Below are 17,961 nucleotides of genomic sequence, written 5' to 3'. Positions count from 1 at the left end.
ACGCTGCGGCGCTCGTGTGTACTGAAGACAGCCAGTAGTGGAAACCCCTGTTTTTTTTTAAATAAATAAATAAGAATGCAGCGTTTTCGAGAGAGCCTGTGAGGTGTGGGGGAGGGGTAGGGGAGGCAGAGGAAGGAGGCAGAGCATCATCAGCATTGGTGGAGGGGGGGCGCCACGTCACTGCTGGCGAGGGGGAGCTCTGAGGATGCTCAGCTGAACTGGGAGTTTGCTGTGAGAGCTCAGCCGCCGTCAGCTGCACCCTCCGAACGCCGACTCTTCTGCAGAAGCCCCCTCCACGCCCAGCACCGCTAGCTCCTCGCTCCCCCTCTGAGCCGCAGCCATGAATTATTTGCGCCGGCGTCTCTCGGACAGCACGTTCATCTCCAACCTGCCGAACGGCTACATGACAGACCTCCAGAGGCCCGAGCAAGCCCAGCCTCCTCCGCCCGCCGCCGGCCCTGCCAAGTCTCCCACGGCCGGGCCTACGCCTCCGGCCACTTCCCCCTCTCTGGACAGGAAGCCCCAGCCGGCCCAGTCCACCTCGGGCGGGTTCTTCAGCTCCATCACCAACGTGGTGAAGCAGACGGCCGCCTCGGCGGGGCTGGTGGAGCAGAATCCGGTCACGACGCCCAAGAAGTTCAAGATTCTGCTGGTCGTCGATGAACCGCAGCAGGAATGGTGAGAAAATCTGCTTCTTTCATGATTCCCTTTGATCCTTTGAAGGTTACCGTGGTCCTCCATTGTTTCCTTTGAACACCGTCGCTAAGTGAGGGGCAACCACAGCTTGTGTCTTCTCAGCGGGAACGGCAACACGTTCCCTAGCTGCAGCATCTCCCCATATGGATAAATGCACACGTTCTCTCCACTCTAGTATGCTGTGTGCAACATCCCCCCCCCTCCCCCCAGCAGTGGGGTTTCCCCCCCTCTTTATGATAGCAGATCATGTGACCTGCATCCCAGCCGTATGGAATAATTGATGCTAGCGGCTTCTGTGAGTGATGTAGCCATCAATGAAAAGACATCACTGCACGCTGCAGTCACCACACCATCATCACCATCATCATCACCATCATCACCACCATCATCACCATCATCATCACCATCATCATCACCATCATCATCATCATCATCAGCAGGACAGGCTGTTGTCTGGGCTGCTCTGATATCCTGGTGTAAACAGTCTCTTTTCCTGCTGTCCACTTACAGCAGGGATGCCTGTTAGAGCCGCCCACTTCCACCATTTGCATCCCCAAACTGGGCCGTATTAATGGCCAGTTACCACAGACGGGACAGAAAAACCCGCCTGACCGCCCATCCGACCGATCGATGGGCGTTCAGGCGCCGCACCGACCGAGCAAAGCAGATAAAGACGCCGGGAAGTGATGGAAACGGTGTCGGATTGTTAATCAACTGCGGCTCCTTTTTACTGTCACAGCTCCTCTGGGTGAAATGAGCCGACGTTTCTGACGGCCTGTTTTGGGTCTTTGTGACATTTTCTCCTCCGTTCCTCAAACCTGCATCACTTTAGTTTAGCGACTGACGATACAGAGGATTAATTACCAGCAGTTAGTCTTCCGTGCTTGTTTCTGTTTAGAAAAAACTGCCTTCTGTTTTCACACATTTAGGGGGGTTGAAACGGGTGTTCGGGGGTGTTGAAACCTGGTCCTCGAGGGCCGTGATCCAGCCGGGTTTTCTGTCCCACCGGGCCAACGACCTCCATCAATCAGTGATCACTTCTATAGAGTCTGTGGTGCTTTACAGAATCCCAGATCCTGACCCCCCCAACAAGCTAGAGAGGCAATAAAAACTGCCCTTCAACAGGAAGAAACCTTGAGCAGGACCAGGCCCTTCACCTGGGTTCCCGCTGGTGAAAGTGATGCCTGGGAGGACAGAAGACCCGGCTGGATCACAGTCCTTCAGGACCCCCACACAGTCGTCTTATAAGATCAGGCCTTTGTCAGCGAGATGGCGGCAGACATTTATTACCCGAGGAAAGAGGATTAAATCCCAGCGCGCCAGAACTGCGTCAGAGATCTTTTTCCTTTCAAACACTAACAAAAGGTCAGTCTCACACCATCCTCCAGGATTCTTCCTGCCCTCAGAGGGTCTGATGGAGCCGCTCATGTGGGTCTCTGCACGTCCCCCTGCCAGTTGGCCTCAAGTGCTTCGTTCAGAAGGCTTCCTCTCATCTAAGTGCTGCATCTATTTTTCATGGCTGCTCAGTATCACTTCAGGACGGAGTCCGACATGTTTGCACACCAGCCAAACCTCTGCTGCGCCGCCGGAGCGCCGCCGGAGCGCTGAGAACCAGCCAGGATGGAAGCGTTCGGGTCCAGAGACGTCAATGTTGACAAAGCGTCTCCATGTTTTTGTGCTGAGCCGCTCAGTTCAGTGAGACTGCTCTCCTAACATGATGAGGATGGTGATGAGGACGAGGATGGTGATGAGGATGGTGATGAGGACGAGGATGGTGATGAGGAAGAGGACGAGGATGGTGATGAGGACGGATGGTGATGAGGATGGGGGATGATGATGAGGACGAGGATGGTGATGAGGACGAGGATGGTGATGAGGACGAGGATGGTGATGAGGATGGTGATGAGGATGAGGATGGTGACGAGGATGGGGATGAGGACGAGGATGAGGGTGAGGATGAGGATGAGGATGGTGATGGCGGTGTGCGGTGTTAGATGCGATGCCACCTTTTAAACTTGTTTCTTGTGTCCAAAGATGGAGGAAAACGTGTTATTAACGTCTGTTAGCAGCAGCTAAATCTGGTACGGTGACCCCCCCCTTCCTGGACGAAGTGATCCAGATCTAGATCTCAGTTGAATCTGGTGGGTCCTGATCTGGACTTGATGGAAGTATAATTTCAGGTGGGTGGCAGAGAGACCGCCCCACCCCCCAGGTTGTGTGTGTTAGCAACAGTTGCCAGGGTTCATTTCCCTCATTCCTTCGGAAGATTCTGGTGGATATGATCCCTTTTAAAGTCTCACTCACTTCTTTGAACCTTTTAGACTGCAGATGAGACTCGGGTCAAATCTGCACCGGCGAGTGATGGCAGAGATCCTCCGCCAGGCTCGCTGCCCACGGGTGCGTCCAGCTTTAATGGCCGTCTAGTAATAGCCGACTTACTGCTAATGCGTCACGACAATGCCCCGGGGCAAGGGCGGTCCAAGGGCCTCCATCGGAGCCCTGACGTAACCGCCAAAACCATCAGCTCCGCTCCGGCGTCCCGTCTCTTGGCTGCTCCACGTTTCGGTAGTCTGGTGTTCGTGGGCCTTTGTTCTCACCGTCATCGTGCAGCCGTTCATAATTTAATGCTTGTTTTCCCTCCCAAATAAACCCCAGCGCCCTAATTAGACAGGGGATGAATTATTCAGCAGCACCCCCTGGTGAAGCAGACAGGATGTGCAGGAGGACGTGCCGGCAGGGCGCCGCGGAGACGAGCCGACGTCCAGTCAACGTGATATATCAGCATAATCATATTGCAGGGGGGATGTTTGAATGTGTCTTTATAATATTGAACAGCGCAACCATCTGTCCGCTCCAGGGGATCTCTGAGTGAGGCCGTAAACACCACAACGAAACCTCCTACTTTTCCATCTTTTGATGGAATTTCGACGTCTGTTGCCAAAGAACTGCTGACGTTCAATGCGAGAAACTGCAGAGATGTCATTTTGTTGGTGCTGAGTCACAGATTTACACCCCCCGCCGCCAGTTGTGGCACCGTGGCTAATCTTGAATGCTAATCTCCTTGTAGCACGTGCTAATTGACTGAAACCTGCTGTGTCTCCTCTAACCAGGGCAAAGTTGTTCAGAGGGAAGAAAGTGTTTGGGGATTATGACGTGAAAGTGGAGCAGGTTTGTTTACCTCCACCGGAGGAGCTCAATTCAAACGGGGGGGGGGGGGGGGGGGGGGGAGTGTGAGAACCCTCAACCCCTGTTTCTTCTCCACCTTCAAACAGGCCGAGTTCAGCGAGCTCAACGTCACGGCGCAAGCTAACGGCTCCTGCAACGTCAGCATGCAAGTTTTCAGGAACGGGACCAAGATTATGAGGTGAGACGCGCACTTGGAGAAAGAGAATTCTGTCCTTTCTGAAGAACTGCTCACAATTGATTCTTTTTGTTCCTGACTTGAGCTAAAAGCCTCTTTCTTTATTTACATCCCAGCAAACCTGATCTATGCGGATGCTGAGGCCTCCTTCTTCCTCACTCTTGCCTGATTTCACCCTCCAGGTCGTTCAAACCAGACTTTGTGCTCATCCGCCAGCACGCCTTCAGCATGACCCAGAACGAGGACTTCCGGAACCTGATCATCGGGCTGCAGTACGGCGGCGTCCCGAGCATCAACTCCCTCGCATCCATTTACAACATGTGCGACAAGCCGTGGGCGGTAGGAGCGGCCACGACGGCGATCTGCCCTTCCAAAAGTGCAAACTTTAAACCGCTTCTGTTTTCACCATTTCAGTTTTCTCAACTCATCAACACCCACAGGAAGCTCGGCGGCGAGAAGTTCCCTCTGATCGAGCAGACCTTCTACCCCAACTACAAGGAAATGGTGAGATTCCAGGACATTTTAAGGTGATTCATCAAGAACTGGAAAGGAAACAAACCCTCTTCTCTGACGTTAGGCGAGCATGCCGTCATTTCCTGTGGTCGTGAAGATTGGACACGCCCACTCCGGCATCGGAAAGGTACGAAAACGGTCCACCTTCACCGTCCTCTTGTGCCAGGTTTGTGCACACACAGTTTCTCCTGTGTGTCCAGGTGAAGGTGGACAACCACATGAAGTTCCAGGACATCGCCAGCGTGGTGGCTCTGACCCAGACCTACACCACCACCGAGCCCCTCGTGGACTCCAAGTACGACATCAGAATCCAGAAGATCGGCACCGACTACAAGGCCTACATGTGCGCACAAAGACAGGTTCTGTGAAGGTACCCAGATCCACTGAGACCGAAGAGCAAATGTGTGTTTGACCCGTTTCAGGAGAACTTCCATATCTGGTAACTGGAAGTCCAACACCGGCTCTGCCATGCTGGAGCAGGTGGCCATGACTGACAGGTGAGCGTTCCCCCTCCCGGCAGGTACATGAGGTCACGTGACCCCCCCTCCTCGCGTGACGGTGGTGCTTTGTCTCAGGTACAAGCTGTGGGTGGACACCTGCTCGGAGATGTTCGGGGGTCTGCACATCTGCGCGGTCAAAGCCATCCACGGCAAGGACGGCAGAGATTACATCACAGAGGTGAGCTGAATCGCTCGCATCGGGCGCCGCCCTCCGCCTCTGCTCTGACCGCCATGACCCCATGCAGGTGGTGGGCTCCCCCATGCCCCTGGTGGGGGAGCACCAGGCCCAGGACAGGCAGCTCATCGCCGACCTGGTGCTGGCAGAAATGAACCAGCTGGCAGAGAGGGAAGCGAACGCCCCACAGAAGCCCACCACCATGCAGCCCTCTCAGGTAGGCCAACGCCGCCCGGGCCGCCAGGGCCGCCCCTAACAGCAGCGCCGTCGCATCCGAGCACAGAAACTGTTTCCCTGTTGTGGCAGGGAGCTGTCCAGAAGGGAGACGGCCCCCCGGAGACCACCAAGGACGGCGTCGCGCGCCCCCCCCAAGGCTGCCTGCAGTACATCCTCGACTGTAACGGCGTCGCTGTGGGTCCGAAGCAGGTCCAGGCCAACTGAGCGACCCGCTCTGGAGACAGTCTGCTGACACCTTTGCTGAATGCGAGCGCAGCTGTGTGTGTGTGTGTGTGTGTGTGTGTGTGTGTGTGTGTGTGTGTGTGTGTGTGTGTGTGTGTGGGGCATTGTTGACAGCCAGAATCAGCTGAAGTGAGCCTGGTTCTCCTGCCTGGACTGTGTTTTTAACTCTATGCAGTGTCCAAATGTCTGCCCGTCGGTCCGTCGATGTGCTCGTGCGAGTCTCCTCTGTTCCAGTAGCCGTGTGTTTAGTTTCTTTCCTGGGGGGGATGGGGGGGCCCCGACCACGTAAAGCAGATTGTGCCTACACTGAGTTCAGTGCTGCTCTGTGCTGTTCGGCCTCTCCCCGTTTTTCTAATTTGAAGTTTAGATATCGTTGAAACCGTGGACCATTGTGCACTTTGAGGTTTGTGTATATCTGTATACAGTAGTGGTGTTTATTTTCCTACTTATACTAATAGATATTTATTTTTTATTTTGCATGATGGAACCGAATGCAGTTATTAATGTCGGATGCGTCTGGGACGTGAAGGGGACGCGCCACCGCTGTTTCCTGTGATTCCTGTGACTCCTGCATTGTGAATGTCATAAAAAGAAGCATAAACTTTTACAGGATACACGCATATCAGCTGCATATATATCGCCTCCAGTAGAAACACATACAGTGTGGCCTTTTATTAAAGCAAAGTCTATGAAATCACTAGAAAAGAGATTATCTAGAGGTACAGATGAACATATGCGCTCAGAAATATAAAGAGGTTTTTATTATTTGAAGGTGTCGTGCAGGTGTTCGCCCACAACCTGCGTGTAGTTGTATCATTTTGAACCAAAGAAACGGGATTTTTCTTTCAATCAGTGTTTTGCACTCGTGAGACGGGGCGCAACCTTCCAAACGCAGCACTCCTACGGTTCTCTCCTCGCCTGCAGTTGTTGAAATTGCGCATCTTCTTCCCACATTCCAGACATATAGAATCCCTCCACGCCGAATACTGGCCCCCGGTGGTGGTGGTGGTGTTGCTATGGCAACAAGTGCACCGCGGCTCGGCGTGGTCCTGCATGGTGTCTGTGCGTCTTGTGAGCCGATGCAAAGTGCAATATAAATCTGTGTTCCCGGCTCCTGGCTCACCCACAGCGGGGGGGTCTCCACCACCTTCTCCCCCGGTTTCTTTCCTGCTCTAGTGCAAAAATATCTCCGGCGAGCTGTGTGTCGTTATTTAAGTGCCATCGTGTCTGTGAGTGTATCCTCGTAGAGAAGCCATGCCTGAGGCTTTCTGAATGTTTCGTTCTGTTTAATAGGAAATATGCCATGACACTGATTTCCAGGGGAGGGGCGCGCAGGTCAGCCACCGTGTCAGGATATCTCATGTGCGCTTTGAAGGAGAACTCCTCCTCCTCCGACCTGCAGGACTGGAGCCAGCCGGAGCCCCGCTGACCTGCTCTCTCTGTACCCTCCAAAGCCGCTGTCGGACTGTTTAAATCAAGATGGGAATTCAATATGTGGTGGTTAAAATTCCTTTCTGGATATTTCTCTCTGTCACTGGCAATAAAGCTTCATTTGCAATATGTGTTTGGGTCTGAGGGCTCGTCTTTAATCCGACTAAAGTCATTAAGATTAACCCAGTCTTATGATTTAATGAGACGATTTATGATTTCCTACTGAAGCGGCGGCATCAACCACGATTATAATTGATTAGAATTAAAGACTTGTGGAGCATTTCCAAGTCTCTGCAATCTAATCTTTAAACATTTTTTGATAAATCACCCACTCACATATCTCAGTGATTACTGGGTTTATAAAACCAACAAAAGTCGGCATAATACTCCATTTATGGATAATTATCCAGCAGGGGACGCGCCTGTTGCCATCTGGTGGTCTTCCACAAGAAGCCTCCGAGCAGACACGTTACCATAGTAACACAAGGAGCCCACTTGAGCCAAAATAATAAGAAGCAGCGGTGAGAAACCAGTAAATGGTTGAACTCTTGTTAAAACGAAGGCTGAGAATTCAGGAATCGGAGGACAACTATCAAAATGTCTCCCAAACATTTAACAGTTGGAGGCAATATAGTTTCCATTTGTTGCTCAATGGTTGCTCACATGGATCAAATAATCCAAAGTATTTACAGGACAATAAACCCTCCCGAGTTTGGGAAATCATTCAAGAATGTTTAGATTAAAATAACAGGGTTGAATGGACACGTATAAAAAAATAGAGAATAAAAGAATAAATGTCATGTCAAAAGTAAGTAGATCAGTATAAAATGATATTGTAGTTCCTGCAATTTTTTAAAATTATTTTTATAATTACAATACACACGTTGCAAAATGTATTAAACCACTCTTCTGTACCCGAAGCACTCTTCCCACGCGCCGCTAGATGGCGCTGTCCCACCCACCACCTGAATGGTGGCGCTGGTTTGTCCGAATGCAAAACAAGAAACGTTACAATAAGCTTAAAAATAGTCGCGCAGGCGACTGTTTGCAGTCTTTGTCCACTGCTGCTGACTGTCAATAAGCGATTGCCTGATTTGCACGGTTAAAACAACCCTGTGATATTTTTACGACTCCGGGGTCAAAGAAAACGACATAAATATAGCTCGCAGCAAAACGGCCTGTTTACTATAAATGTGTGAGATGTCCCTGTCCTGGAACAGGAATAACATGTGGGCTTCTGTCCTTCTCTCCTTCCTCTGAGCCCGCCAGAGGCTCATGGCGGTCTGGGCCCCCCCCCACCCCCCGAGGCTCCCACTCCAACAGCAAACTTCGCACCCCACCACTAAGTCTTGCACATGTGTGGGACTTTGGCTGCAGGGAACAAGAGGAGCGTGACTTGGTGTCGAAGCTGACCTTTGATGGACAGGACATGTTGCGTCAACGACAAAGAGACGGCTCAGGCAAAGAAATTTAACTTAATTTTATTAAAATATCGAATATGTAACTTTATTCCCAAGTTCACAATAAAACTTTTAACCTGCTGAAAATAGACTCGACAAATTCATTTCCAAATCACTTTAAATATTTAAGACGACCTTGAGGACCGCTGAGAGGACGAGTCTACGCCACGGTTTACTCCTCAGCTACGAAGGGCGGCGTAGACCGAGGCGCATAAGCAAAAATGTGCAAATTCGATTCCCCGCCGCACGCGCTCACCTTCTGCCACAATCTGTGACCCCCACAAAAAAGCTGAAATTAAGAAGAAAAAAAATTACTGTCACCAGTTAAGACAATGAAAAAAAAACAACATAAAAACACGTCTGTACAACTAAAAGCTCTCGGTTGTAGAAACAGGAGGCGAACGGTGCGGGATCGCTTTAAAAGGTCCTCTTCATCGGCCGAGCAGACAGATCCCACTTTAGGGAAATCCTTCAATGTCCATGTATCGTTGCCATGGTATTTACAGTACACTTTAAACCAAAAGCTTTGCTACGGCGGCGCCTCTACGTTATAAATAAGGCACCGCTTTAATGTGTCGTAATGCCAGATGCGTCCCTCCAGATGTGCTCCTCCCTACGCGGTACATCGATAAGCAGGAGTTTATGTGATTGCATGTATGCGTTTAGGTCTATATAGGCGACTGTACAGACAGAACGAGGCACATTGAGCATGTTTTAAGGTATAGGGGTGGGGGGGTTTCTAGAAAACAGGCAGTCTGGTGGAGGTCAGGGTGCAAGCGTTGATGTCCTCGGTGTGGGAGGCTCTGTGCAGGGACGGTTCTGAGGCACTGCGGTTGATCTTGGGCAGAGCGTGCTGGAGAAGCTCGATGGAGGACAAGATCTACGGGAATAGGATTTTTTTTTTTTAAACAAACATGAGTTACAGGAAGAATTAAGCTGGGATTCTATCAGCGGGACAACAGCTCACCTGCGGGAAGAGCGGCCTCTCATCCTTGGACTTCTTGATGCAGTCGGCCACCAGCCTTTTCATGGCTTTGGGGCAGTTCTTGTAGAGCTTGCTGAGGTCGGGGGACAAATAGCCCCTCCCCACCATGTAGATGATCTGAAAGGAGGCGCAGATCGTGGATCAAAGTTCAGATGTCCGTCAATCGTGACCCAGCAAGTGCCCTCTAAACGCTCCCCAACCTCGGGGACAACGGCCTCCCTGCTCCACTACACCAACGGGACCCAGATCAGGTCTTCCGTGACGGTGGGAGGACGGAGCCAAAACACAGACGCAGGCCAACATACCAGCACACTCTGATTCTCACACACAAACAGGATTGTGTTACAGCTTCTAAAATTAGGCCAGTGGCTCCAGGAAGCCTGTCCCTGTTCCACGGTGGGTCTCGGCTCCACGAACCCCTTCACCCTTTTAGAGTGGTGAGAACTTTATTCCTCTGTTACGCAACGCGGCTCGCTAAACTGCTCCACCTCCGAGACGCACGTTGGACCGCCGGTCCAATGTAAACACAGCGATGCGATATCGTGTCTCCATCGGGCCGCTGAGCCTGCCTCCTCCGCGTACGATAACTGAACGCGGTTCAGAAATAAACTGGACTGAGACCCAGAGCAAGTGTTTGGCTGCTGTCCCCCCCCCCCCCAGAGTCTCAGCATGAGCTGTATCTCTTACCTGATCTCTGTTTCCAGTCTGGGAGTACGGCAGCTCGCCCGTCATCAGCTCAAACAGGACTATTCCATAAGAGTAGACGTCGGACTGGAAACTGTAAGGGTTGTTGTCCTGCATCCGGATGACCTCGGGAGACTTCAGGGGGGGAAAATAAAATCACTGTTTTATTTGTACTTGGGAGGTTGTTTTGATCTCGTCAGATCTATCGCTGACCATCCATAGAATGGATCCGGAAGGCTGCTCCACCTGATTGGAGCCGCTCCATCGGCTCTTCACCGTGGCCAGGCCAAAGTCCCCGATCTTCACCGTCAGACCTTCATGCAAGAAGATGTCTTCACGGCTGTCAAGGAACTCGAAGTTGGAATTTATTGTCCAATTTGATTCCAACAGGACAGCAGAGTGGAAAGGATACTGTTGGACTTCATGTCGCGATGAATGATGTTCTTCGCGTGCAGGTAGCTGGAAAGGAGCAGAAAGAGAGAGGTGACATCCCTGTTGCTTTAGGTTGATCGGTTCTGATCGGATCTCCTGGCGGACTCACTCCATGCCCTGAGCCGTCTGCCTGGCGATATCTATGAGCTGGATTATCTTGAAGTTGGTCTCCAGGACGTGAATGTGTTTGTAGAGGCTGCTGCCCTCGCACCACTGGGTCACGATGGCCAGGTTATCCTTCGTCATGTAGCCCATGAACAACAGGATGTTGACATGTCGCGTTTTTCTGCGGCGAAAGGTTTAAACGGGGAGAGGAAATTTAAAAAAAATAAATAGAAGGATGAGTTTGGAGCTAAACGGGAATCAATGAAACAGGAAGAAAAACGCTGGTCTACGTCGGCGCTCACCTCAAGACCGCCACTTCGTTCCTGAATGCCTGGAACTGCTCTGGCGTGGGGTTGGTCACCTTTAGAATCTTCACCGCGACGTCACCTGCAACCACCCCCCCCCTCGGTTACTTTTGACCCGCACGTGTCGGCTAAGTGCAACGTGAAAGCGTGAAAGCGTGAAAGCGCTGCGAGTTGCTCCTCCGGAGGGCCCGGCCCCGTATGAAACGCATTCCTACCGTGCCATTTCCCTTTGTACACTGTCCCAAAGGAGCCAGAACCAATGCGGGAGTGCAGGTACACCTCGCTGGCCTCTATTTCCCAGTAATAACTGGAGTCCCGCTTGTCCCGAGGCCTCTGCGTGCAGGAAAAAAGTGCAACCGTGATGTTCGTTTCCAGAAATCCAACCCCCCCCCCGACCCAAAATAACACAATCCTCCTAATATGTAGAAAATCAGAGAACTTACAATCTTATTTTTCTCCTGAGTGTTGAAAGAAGTGGCCCTCTCTCGCTGGGATGGTGCCGGAGCTTTGGACTGAGACTGGGACCAGCCTGTGGGGCTCTGGTTGGGAGAACTCCCTGCTTCAAGGATACAACCAAAAAAAAAGAGGGAGATTCTGGTTGGGCTCCAAACTATTTACCCCACTGGTGGAGGATTCATTTAGATACTTCATGACCTCTGAAAGCAAAAAGAAAACACCTACCAGAGTCATGGTCACGCATCACATCCTGAAGAGACAAAACACACCTTTCTGTTAGCAATGCATGATTGTCGGACTGCACACACGCGTTCTGCTTTCTAACCTTTTCGGGACTCTCTGACGAGGCTTCAACAAAAGATTGGGAGAAGTGCACAATACCTACTTTCCTCTTTAGCCAGAATCTGTGGCACCAGGAGCTGGGGAAGGTATTCAGGCAGTCTAGCTACTCCCCAGCAGGGTGACCACACAACAGGGGAAAGAAAAGGGTTGGAAAAGGGTGAAGGAATGACGAAAAGAGGCTTTTAATTGGACGGAGTAGGGAAATAAAATACACAAAAGCATGCAAAGCTAATTTATCTGATGAAGCAAGAACTCCAACGGAAAAAGTAGGAGAGGGAATTCAAGTATGACATGCTTGGAAGAGAAAAAAGTATGTTGTCAGAGGAGTTACACTAAACCAGATCCACAGGTGGATCACCTGACTAGATAAGAGGTTGAAAAGCAGCGAGGTGAGGGACAGCTGGAATGTCGGAGATGAATGCGGGAGGGCTGTATCTCCCTCCAGCAGATATTTTAGGAATGCCCCGATTGGACCAGAGGGTTAATTACCTCAATCATGCTGCTGTCGACAGGCAGGGTGGTGCTGACCATGTGGACGTTGGGTGTGGAGGTGGAGCGCTGCCTCTGGGAGAGACCACCGCCTGCGGGTGGGTAGGACGTGTTGTAGTTGAAGGCGTGAGGGGTGGAATACCGATGGGCAGAGCTGCGAATGGGGCAAGGCACGAAATCATGAGGAGATGGTGACTTCTGGACTCCGTCTAATCTGCTTTGAGGCGCAAAAAATGCGACTAGTGGGCATAGCGGGAGCTGCTGAGGGAGGATTTCGAGTTCCATTTCACCGCCTGCTTATGGCTCGTCGTCTGCAAACTGCAGCCTCGTGAGAAATTTGTGGGGGGGGGGAAAAGCAAAATAAAGCTGCTGGGAAGTCGGGAATTTGGCCGTGACCTTCACTCTTAACCTTTTGGAGATATTTGCCCCAAAGCCACTGCCGAGTTGCCACCACTGGTCTAAATGAAAAGCAACAGACTTCCAAACATTAAAAATATCTGAGCATCAGGCTGACTTTAGTTTTAACAATACATCCATAATCTGTTACATTCAGCCCAATCTGCCTGAGGTAAAAACAAAACTTTGTTCCAAAACAGCATCTGAAAGTGCACAGCACAGCCTAAATACCCAATTTGGCAGCTTAGCGTGTTTTTTTTAACCACAGAAATGCTCCAGAAACAACAGCCTCTTTTCACCTCCCTCGTTACGTCACCACCTGCCCTGGTAAGCTCCCACAAAGCTGAGAACATCAGTAAAAACCCACCCAACAAGGTTCTAATCTAGTTTCAATCGCCACAAATGTGCCACGGCCAAACAGGAGATGTCAGCAGTCATGGTGACATGAGGCCGACATCTTATCTGCACGCACGGTCGCGTGATCAAACATCTCAATCTTGCTCTGCAGAAGCTCACAAACCAGAGCCTGCTCTTTGCACGTCGTCTCCATTAGCTCTCCGATAGAGCGGACCATCAATGGAGGCAACGTCCAGGCTTTAAATAATAGATACGCATTAGGAACTGCTGCCATCCAAGACTGAACCATTAAACTCCAGGAACACGTTGATATGAAATCTCTGTCCTACCTTGGAAACCGCGTTAAGGATTCTCTCATTCTTCGGGAGGTCAGCGGGGGCAGGGACGGGCCGCCGCCGTCTCCGGGCGACGGGAACAACCTGACAACAGAGAGGCAACCGTGTCAATGGCGGTTGCTTAAAAACGGATGGTCGTGCACGGCTCGATTCGCAGCCCTGGTGCCGATGCTTTAATGACCTCGTTCTGTCTGCGTGCACATTCCGCTCCGAGAGGCAGGCGAGAGGGTCAGTTTCTGATGCGCAAGCACGAACACGGACTTACAGGAGTTGCCTGATGTTGCTCCAGTCCACGCACATCGTGGGCACTTTGGTGCTGCAGTGCTCGTGGAACTTGTAGCCGCACGTTTGGCAACGGAATCCATTCAGAAGAAACTTCTGACATATATCACAGAAGGCTAGCTTCAGGTATGTTTTCCGAACCTGAAAGCGTAAAGAAATTGTTTGATTGTCACTTTGAGCCACGTTTTAAGGGCGCGGAATAGTTTCAAAGGCATTCGATACTCACAAAGTTATGCGTCGTCAGCGGGACGTGATCCAAGACCTCCACCAGCAGCTCTTGGCCAATGAGGGACGTGGAATCGGTGTTCCAGTCCATCCGTAATTTCTTACTGGTAGAGAAATGGAGCCAAAGATTTACAAAGAGAGAAAAGCCTACAAAATAACCGAGGCGCCGTGTGAAACCTCTGATCTGACTCTTGTGGTTTCGGTCTGGCGGCAGCGTGAGGCTCACCTACTCTGTCCCGGATGCAGCCTGAAAACGGCACAGCACTGAGGCTGCAGACCTCGCACCTTTAACGCTTTGATCAGGCAGCTGTGCAGAGTCATGCCTGGTCGCACGTTGACCTGGTGGACAAACACGTCCTTAATTCCCCTCGGGACTTTTGTTTCTGCACATCTCACAATCCAAAGCCACTCACCACGGTGCGCTGCTGATTCGGGAGGTAGACGCGGATCGTGCTGCTCGTCTTGGAGTCTGGCATTTTGCTGTCATCTGAGGAGCGGCGCTGGCAGGGATAGCCCTGGACCATGGTCGGGGAAAGGCACGGGCTGTCAAACTCAGTCTCCTTCATTCCAAAGCCATTGCTCAGGGTCTTCCAGGCTCCTTGCAGGTGCTCCATTAGTGAACCCTTGTGCTCGTAACGGTCTGGGGGACACGGGAGAAGCCTCACATGAGCCAACAGCAAGTCCAAATGCTACACGTCTAACACATCCTTGAGTCGCCACAGCTGCAGGCGAGAGGCTTCCGAGTTCTACGAAACAGTCTAAGATACATGGTCGAGAAATTGTGCGGACTAATCTTTAATCTCAAAGTACAACTAATCCTCTTTGGTGATGGAACGATTAGGGCCACTTTAAGGTTGTGTCAGTATGTTAGTTGCAAGCCTTTATTGAAAAGTGGAAGGGAAACTTAAAGAGAAAGTGTTCTTTAAGGGCGTCATCCTTAATGAAATAATGTTGTCCTATTCTTTAAGAGTCACTTTAACATTATATATTGTGTGGCAACGCAAATGCACGACTATAAGCGGCCCAAAGTCTTCTGGGTAGAGCCCCAAAACAAGTATGCACAGGTACAAAAGTGCAGCCTATATTTATATTTCCATGTATACTCTGGTGACCCTTTTATTAACGCAGGGAGGTTTAACTCCAGCTATCACCATTTTGGGGGTGGTTTTTTTAAAGCAAGCCCTAGAGGAGAAAGTGCCCTGGGTGTCCCCCACCAGGCTGCGGGCGCTGTGTTCACAACAAGTGCCACGATCCATCCAGAAAAGGGTATCAACAGACACAAAGTCTGGACTCATTCGGCTCGACTCCTGTTCCAACAGGTCAGCCTTGCTCGCCCGCACACGCCAGATAACCTCCACGCACGTCTCCGCGGCCACGCTTCAAATGTAGCCGATATTACTGTCAGCAGGTCGGCATTAACCGGAGCCAGGCCCGCCTTGCTGAGTAGTAAAACAACCGCTACTACAATACGTGTACGCTTCGCTGCGGCCGTGGACGCTCGCAGTGTTTTTACAAGGCCTCGCAGAGGCACTGATCACCGGGAAAGTGCCGCAGGCCCTCGCAGCCCAACTATAGCCTTTTAACTTCACGGGTTTATGCGCCGAGGATCCATCTTTTGCCTTACAAATCGCATGCCGATTCACTCCAGGAGAGGCCTATCTTTTTTTGCGGTTGCCGTTTCGAGGTGAAATACAAATTCTAGCGGTGTCGGGGGGGCCACTGGCCTGCGTTTGCTTACCAAGAGAAGTTAGAAAAGTTGCGCTCCGCCATAACTTCAGGAAAAAGTGGCGTCGGTGACATCATCATATTTGCAACGCATTCAAAGAAAAAGGAAAATGTCGAAGTCGGAGGGGCGGAAAAATCCCAACACTATTCCTCCCGTATCAAGTAGTTGTAGCTACAAAGAAAGGGGTGAAGGTCATACGCGATGTTTTTACGAGTCGCCTGATTAGACGTAATGGAGGAAAAGTTTGAGCTGGTAAAAGCGGAAAAATCCGTCCGCCCCTCAAAGTCTCACGGCGGCGGTGGTGGCGGCGGCGGCGGTGGTGGGGAGGTATTCCTGAAGTCCCGTGAGGCGCTTTCAAATTAAAACGCCCATCGGCCCTGGAAAAGTGAAGCTGTTTCAGGAGAAGGTGAAAAGGTTCGGCTCGGTGTCGTGTGTCCGCCTGACGCCACCGACTGAAACAGGACCTGGCACTCATAACAAGCGTTGCGAGGCACCGCCGTCAGTGCGCAGTCACAAATTATGGCCCTCCTACCTAAAATGGTTTTATTTAAATAAATAAATAAATCATTTGTTTACATGTTAAAAGCTGGCTGCGTGATCACATGGTTGCATATGCTGCGTTCAGGGTCACCAATAGCCCCATTTATTTCTACTACGTCAACCTGGAAATGAGTTCCTTTCGTGTAGATTTTCCAAAGTACATTCGATCCGTATGTTTTGCAAAGCGACGCCCACTACCGGTGTGGACTAAAAAATGGTTTAAATTGTTCACTACAGGGCACCATCATCTGGACATGTCGGCACTGTGCATCACTGTGGAGATATTCTGTATTGTTATCATTTCAGACCTTACAATTGACGTATTTTCTTTCTTTTTAAAAAAAAATAATGCAAAGGTAACGAAGGCACGAGGTTGCAATTGGTGGGTAAACTGTAGCAACATTATTCTCTAGTTTTGATTAAGTCGTTATGTTTTCCTCATTAAACACGGTTTATGTCTAATTACACGGGTTATTAATAGTCCGGAACAGTAGCTTCTGCACTCACCATGTGCTCAGCATCTCCATAGAGTCCCAGTTCGGGTCCCCCGAGGTACTCTAACCCCTGTCAGGAAAATAGAGCTGACACATCTGAGGATAAACACAGGCAGGTTCATCAACAAAACCATCGACGAGGCTCCACACAGTCTCGAAAAAAGGTTCAGCTAAAAAGTAAAAAAACAAAACAAAAAAAAGGGCCACATTGTGCTTCATGCCAGTCTTTTATTTTGTGCATCTAACTTCATCTAAGAGGCTCTCAAATGCTGAATAGTGTTAGTGAAGATGAGGGCAGGGCTTTGACATTGGCAACAGCTTTAAGGTGTTCCATCCCATTGGGCATCACAATTACTCCGTTTTAGTCCGGCAGCGCTGTCTAGTAATACATTACACTTTCATTTTAAGTTTTTTGCTGCATGTTCTGGCTTATTCTCCCTGATTTGCATCACTGATTGTAGATAATGAGTGCATACAGTAGTAATAACAGGAGCAGTTTGGGAGGTTTGCAAAGCCACCTTAAGGCTGAAATGAAAGCCTCTTCCCCACTTATTGATCTGACGGAGCACTCAGGTCTGTAAGCTTAGATGCTGGCATCACCCATTATTGTCTCCATCATTTATCAAATGATGCAATCGAGGCAAATTAATTAACAAAAATACATCAATGTCATGCAATATTATGTTCGGCAAGTTGGGAGTGTTGACTTTGGCTGTCCACTCCTGTTTGGGGAAATGTAGATTTGTACTTTTGAGGCGATAATAAAATAATAATTATGACACTGTTGTTGAGAAACTCTTCATGCTTTTGCATGTTATTGGGACTAATATATAGATAACTCGTTCATTTCTTTGAAATCTGTCACGAACAGGGAAATTCGCAAAATGGTCGCCAGGCTTTCGCCCAGCATAATTTTTTGAATATTTTATATGATCTTTATCCGTAGTATAGAAAAAAAAACGTTTCACATATTATCTTAGCTGAATGACGATGTTGTGGATCCGTTTCGACTTTAGTACAAAAACATAAACAACATGCATTTCCCTGTATCTGCCGCGTTGTTTGCCTCCTCAGTGGGCAAAGTCTATCGTGTCAATGCATTATTTTGGCTACAGGTGGTTTAATAGTGGCAGCAATATAGAACGTTTATGATAATAATCAAAATAGCACGACTCGAAAGGAGTCCTGTTGGAGGCAGTCGATTTATGGACGG

The 17,961-nt window shown here is 50.1% G+C and overlaps 2 protein-coding genes across 9 annotated transcripts; one reads left to right on the top strand and one right to left on the bottom strand.

The window, feature by feature from the left end:
- The first annotated feature begins 143 nt into the window (after window positions 1–143).
- syn2a (synapsin IIa) lies at window positions 144–7,266 on the top strand. Its single transcript, XM_057039833.1, has 11 exons — window positions 144–678; window positions 3,807–3,864; window positions 3,969–4,060; window positions 4,240–4,396; window positions 4,472–4,561; window positions 4,635–4,697; window positions 4,771–4,913; window positions 4,993–5,067; window positions 5,146–5,248; window positions 5,316–5,462; window positions 5,552–7,266. The coding sequence occupies exons 1-11, from the start codon at window positions 341–343 to the stop codon at window positions 5,684–5,686; spliced, it is 1,401 nt and encodes a 466-aa protein (XP_056895813.1). The 5' UTR covers window positions 144–340; the 3' UTR covers window positions 5,687–7,266.
- Window positions 7,267–8,600: 1,334 nt separating this feature from the next.
- Window positions 8,601–17,014, bottom strand: raf1a (Raf-1 proto-oncogene, serine/threonine kinase a). Of its 8 annotated transcripts, none has more exons than XM_057039822.1 (18): window positions 15,727–16,231; window positions 14,402–14,628; window positions 14,215–14,327; window positions 13,990–14,092; window positions 13,747–13,904; window positions 13,476–13,565; window positions 12,394–12,547; window positions 11,888–12,007; window positions 11,788–11,812; window positions 11,550–11,665; window positions 11,322–11,439; window positions 11,104–11,188; window positions 10,806–10,982; window positions 10,677–10,723; window positions 10,478–10,596; window positions 10,268–10,399; window positions 9,563–9,697; window positions 8,601–9,475 (listed from the first exon to the last, which is right to left on the bottom strand). In XM_057039822.1, the coding sequence occupies exons 2-18, from the start codon at window positions 14,600–14,602 to the stop codon at window positions 9,335–9,337; spliced, it is 2,034 nt and encodes a 677-aa protein (XP_056895802.1). In that variant the 5' UTR covers window positions 14,603–14,628; window positions 15,727–16,231; the 3' UTR covers window positions 8,601–9,334. The 8 variants fall into 8 exon arrangements, with proteins under 8 accessions (XP_056895802.1, XP_056895803.1, XP_056895799.1 ...); XM_057039823.1 differs by having other exon boundaries at window positions 11,550–11,662; XM_057039819.1 differs by lacking the exon at window positions 15,727–16,231 and adding an exon at window positions 16,762–17,014 and having other exon boundaries at window positions 11,788–12,007.
- Window positions 17,015–17,961: the final 947 nt, after the last annotated feature.

Source organism: Takifugu flavidus, chromosome 8 (assembly GCF_003711565.1).
Source record: "Takifugu flavidus isolate HTHZ2018 chromosome 8, ASM371156v2, whole genome shotgun sequence".
Classification (NCBI taxonomy): Eukaryota; Metazoa; Chordata; class Actinopteri; order Tetraodontiformes; family Tetraodontidae; genus Takifugu; species Takifugu flavidus.
This window is presented reverse-complemented; position numbering and strand designations above follow the sequence as displayed.

Bases quoted from the DNA above. Each gene is read 5' to 3' on its own strand.
- syn2a (XM_057039833.1), top strand. From the start codon at position 341: ATGAATTATTTGCGCCGGCGTCTCTCGGACAGCACGTTCATCTCCAAC. The intron at 3,865-3,968 runs GTTTGTTTACCT...ACCTTCAAACAG, and splicing joins ATGACGTGAAAGTGGAGCAG to GCCGAGTTCAGCGAGCTCAA. The intron at 5,068-5,145 runs GTGAGCGTTCCC...GCTTTGTCTCAG, and splicing joins CAGGTGGCCATGACTGACAG to GTACAAGCTGTGGGTGGACA.
- raf1a (XM_057039819.1), bottom strand. From the start codon at position 14,602: ATGGAGCACCTGCAAGGAGCCTGGAAGACCCTGAGCAATGGCTTTGGA. The intron at 11,666-11,787 runs GTAGGTGTTTTC...GTATCCTTGAAG, and splicing joins GATGCGTGACCATGACTCTG to CAGGGAGTTCTCCCAACCAG. The intron at 10,724-10,805 runs GTGAGTCCGCCA...GCTCCTTTCCAG, and splicing joins CAGACGGCTCAGGGCATGGA to CTACCTGCACGCGAAGAACA.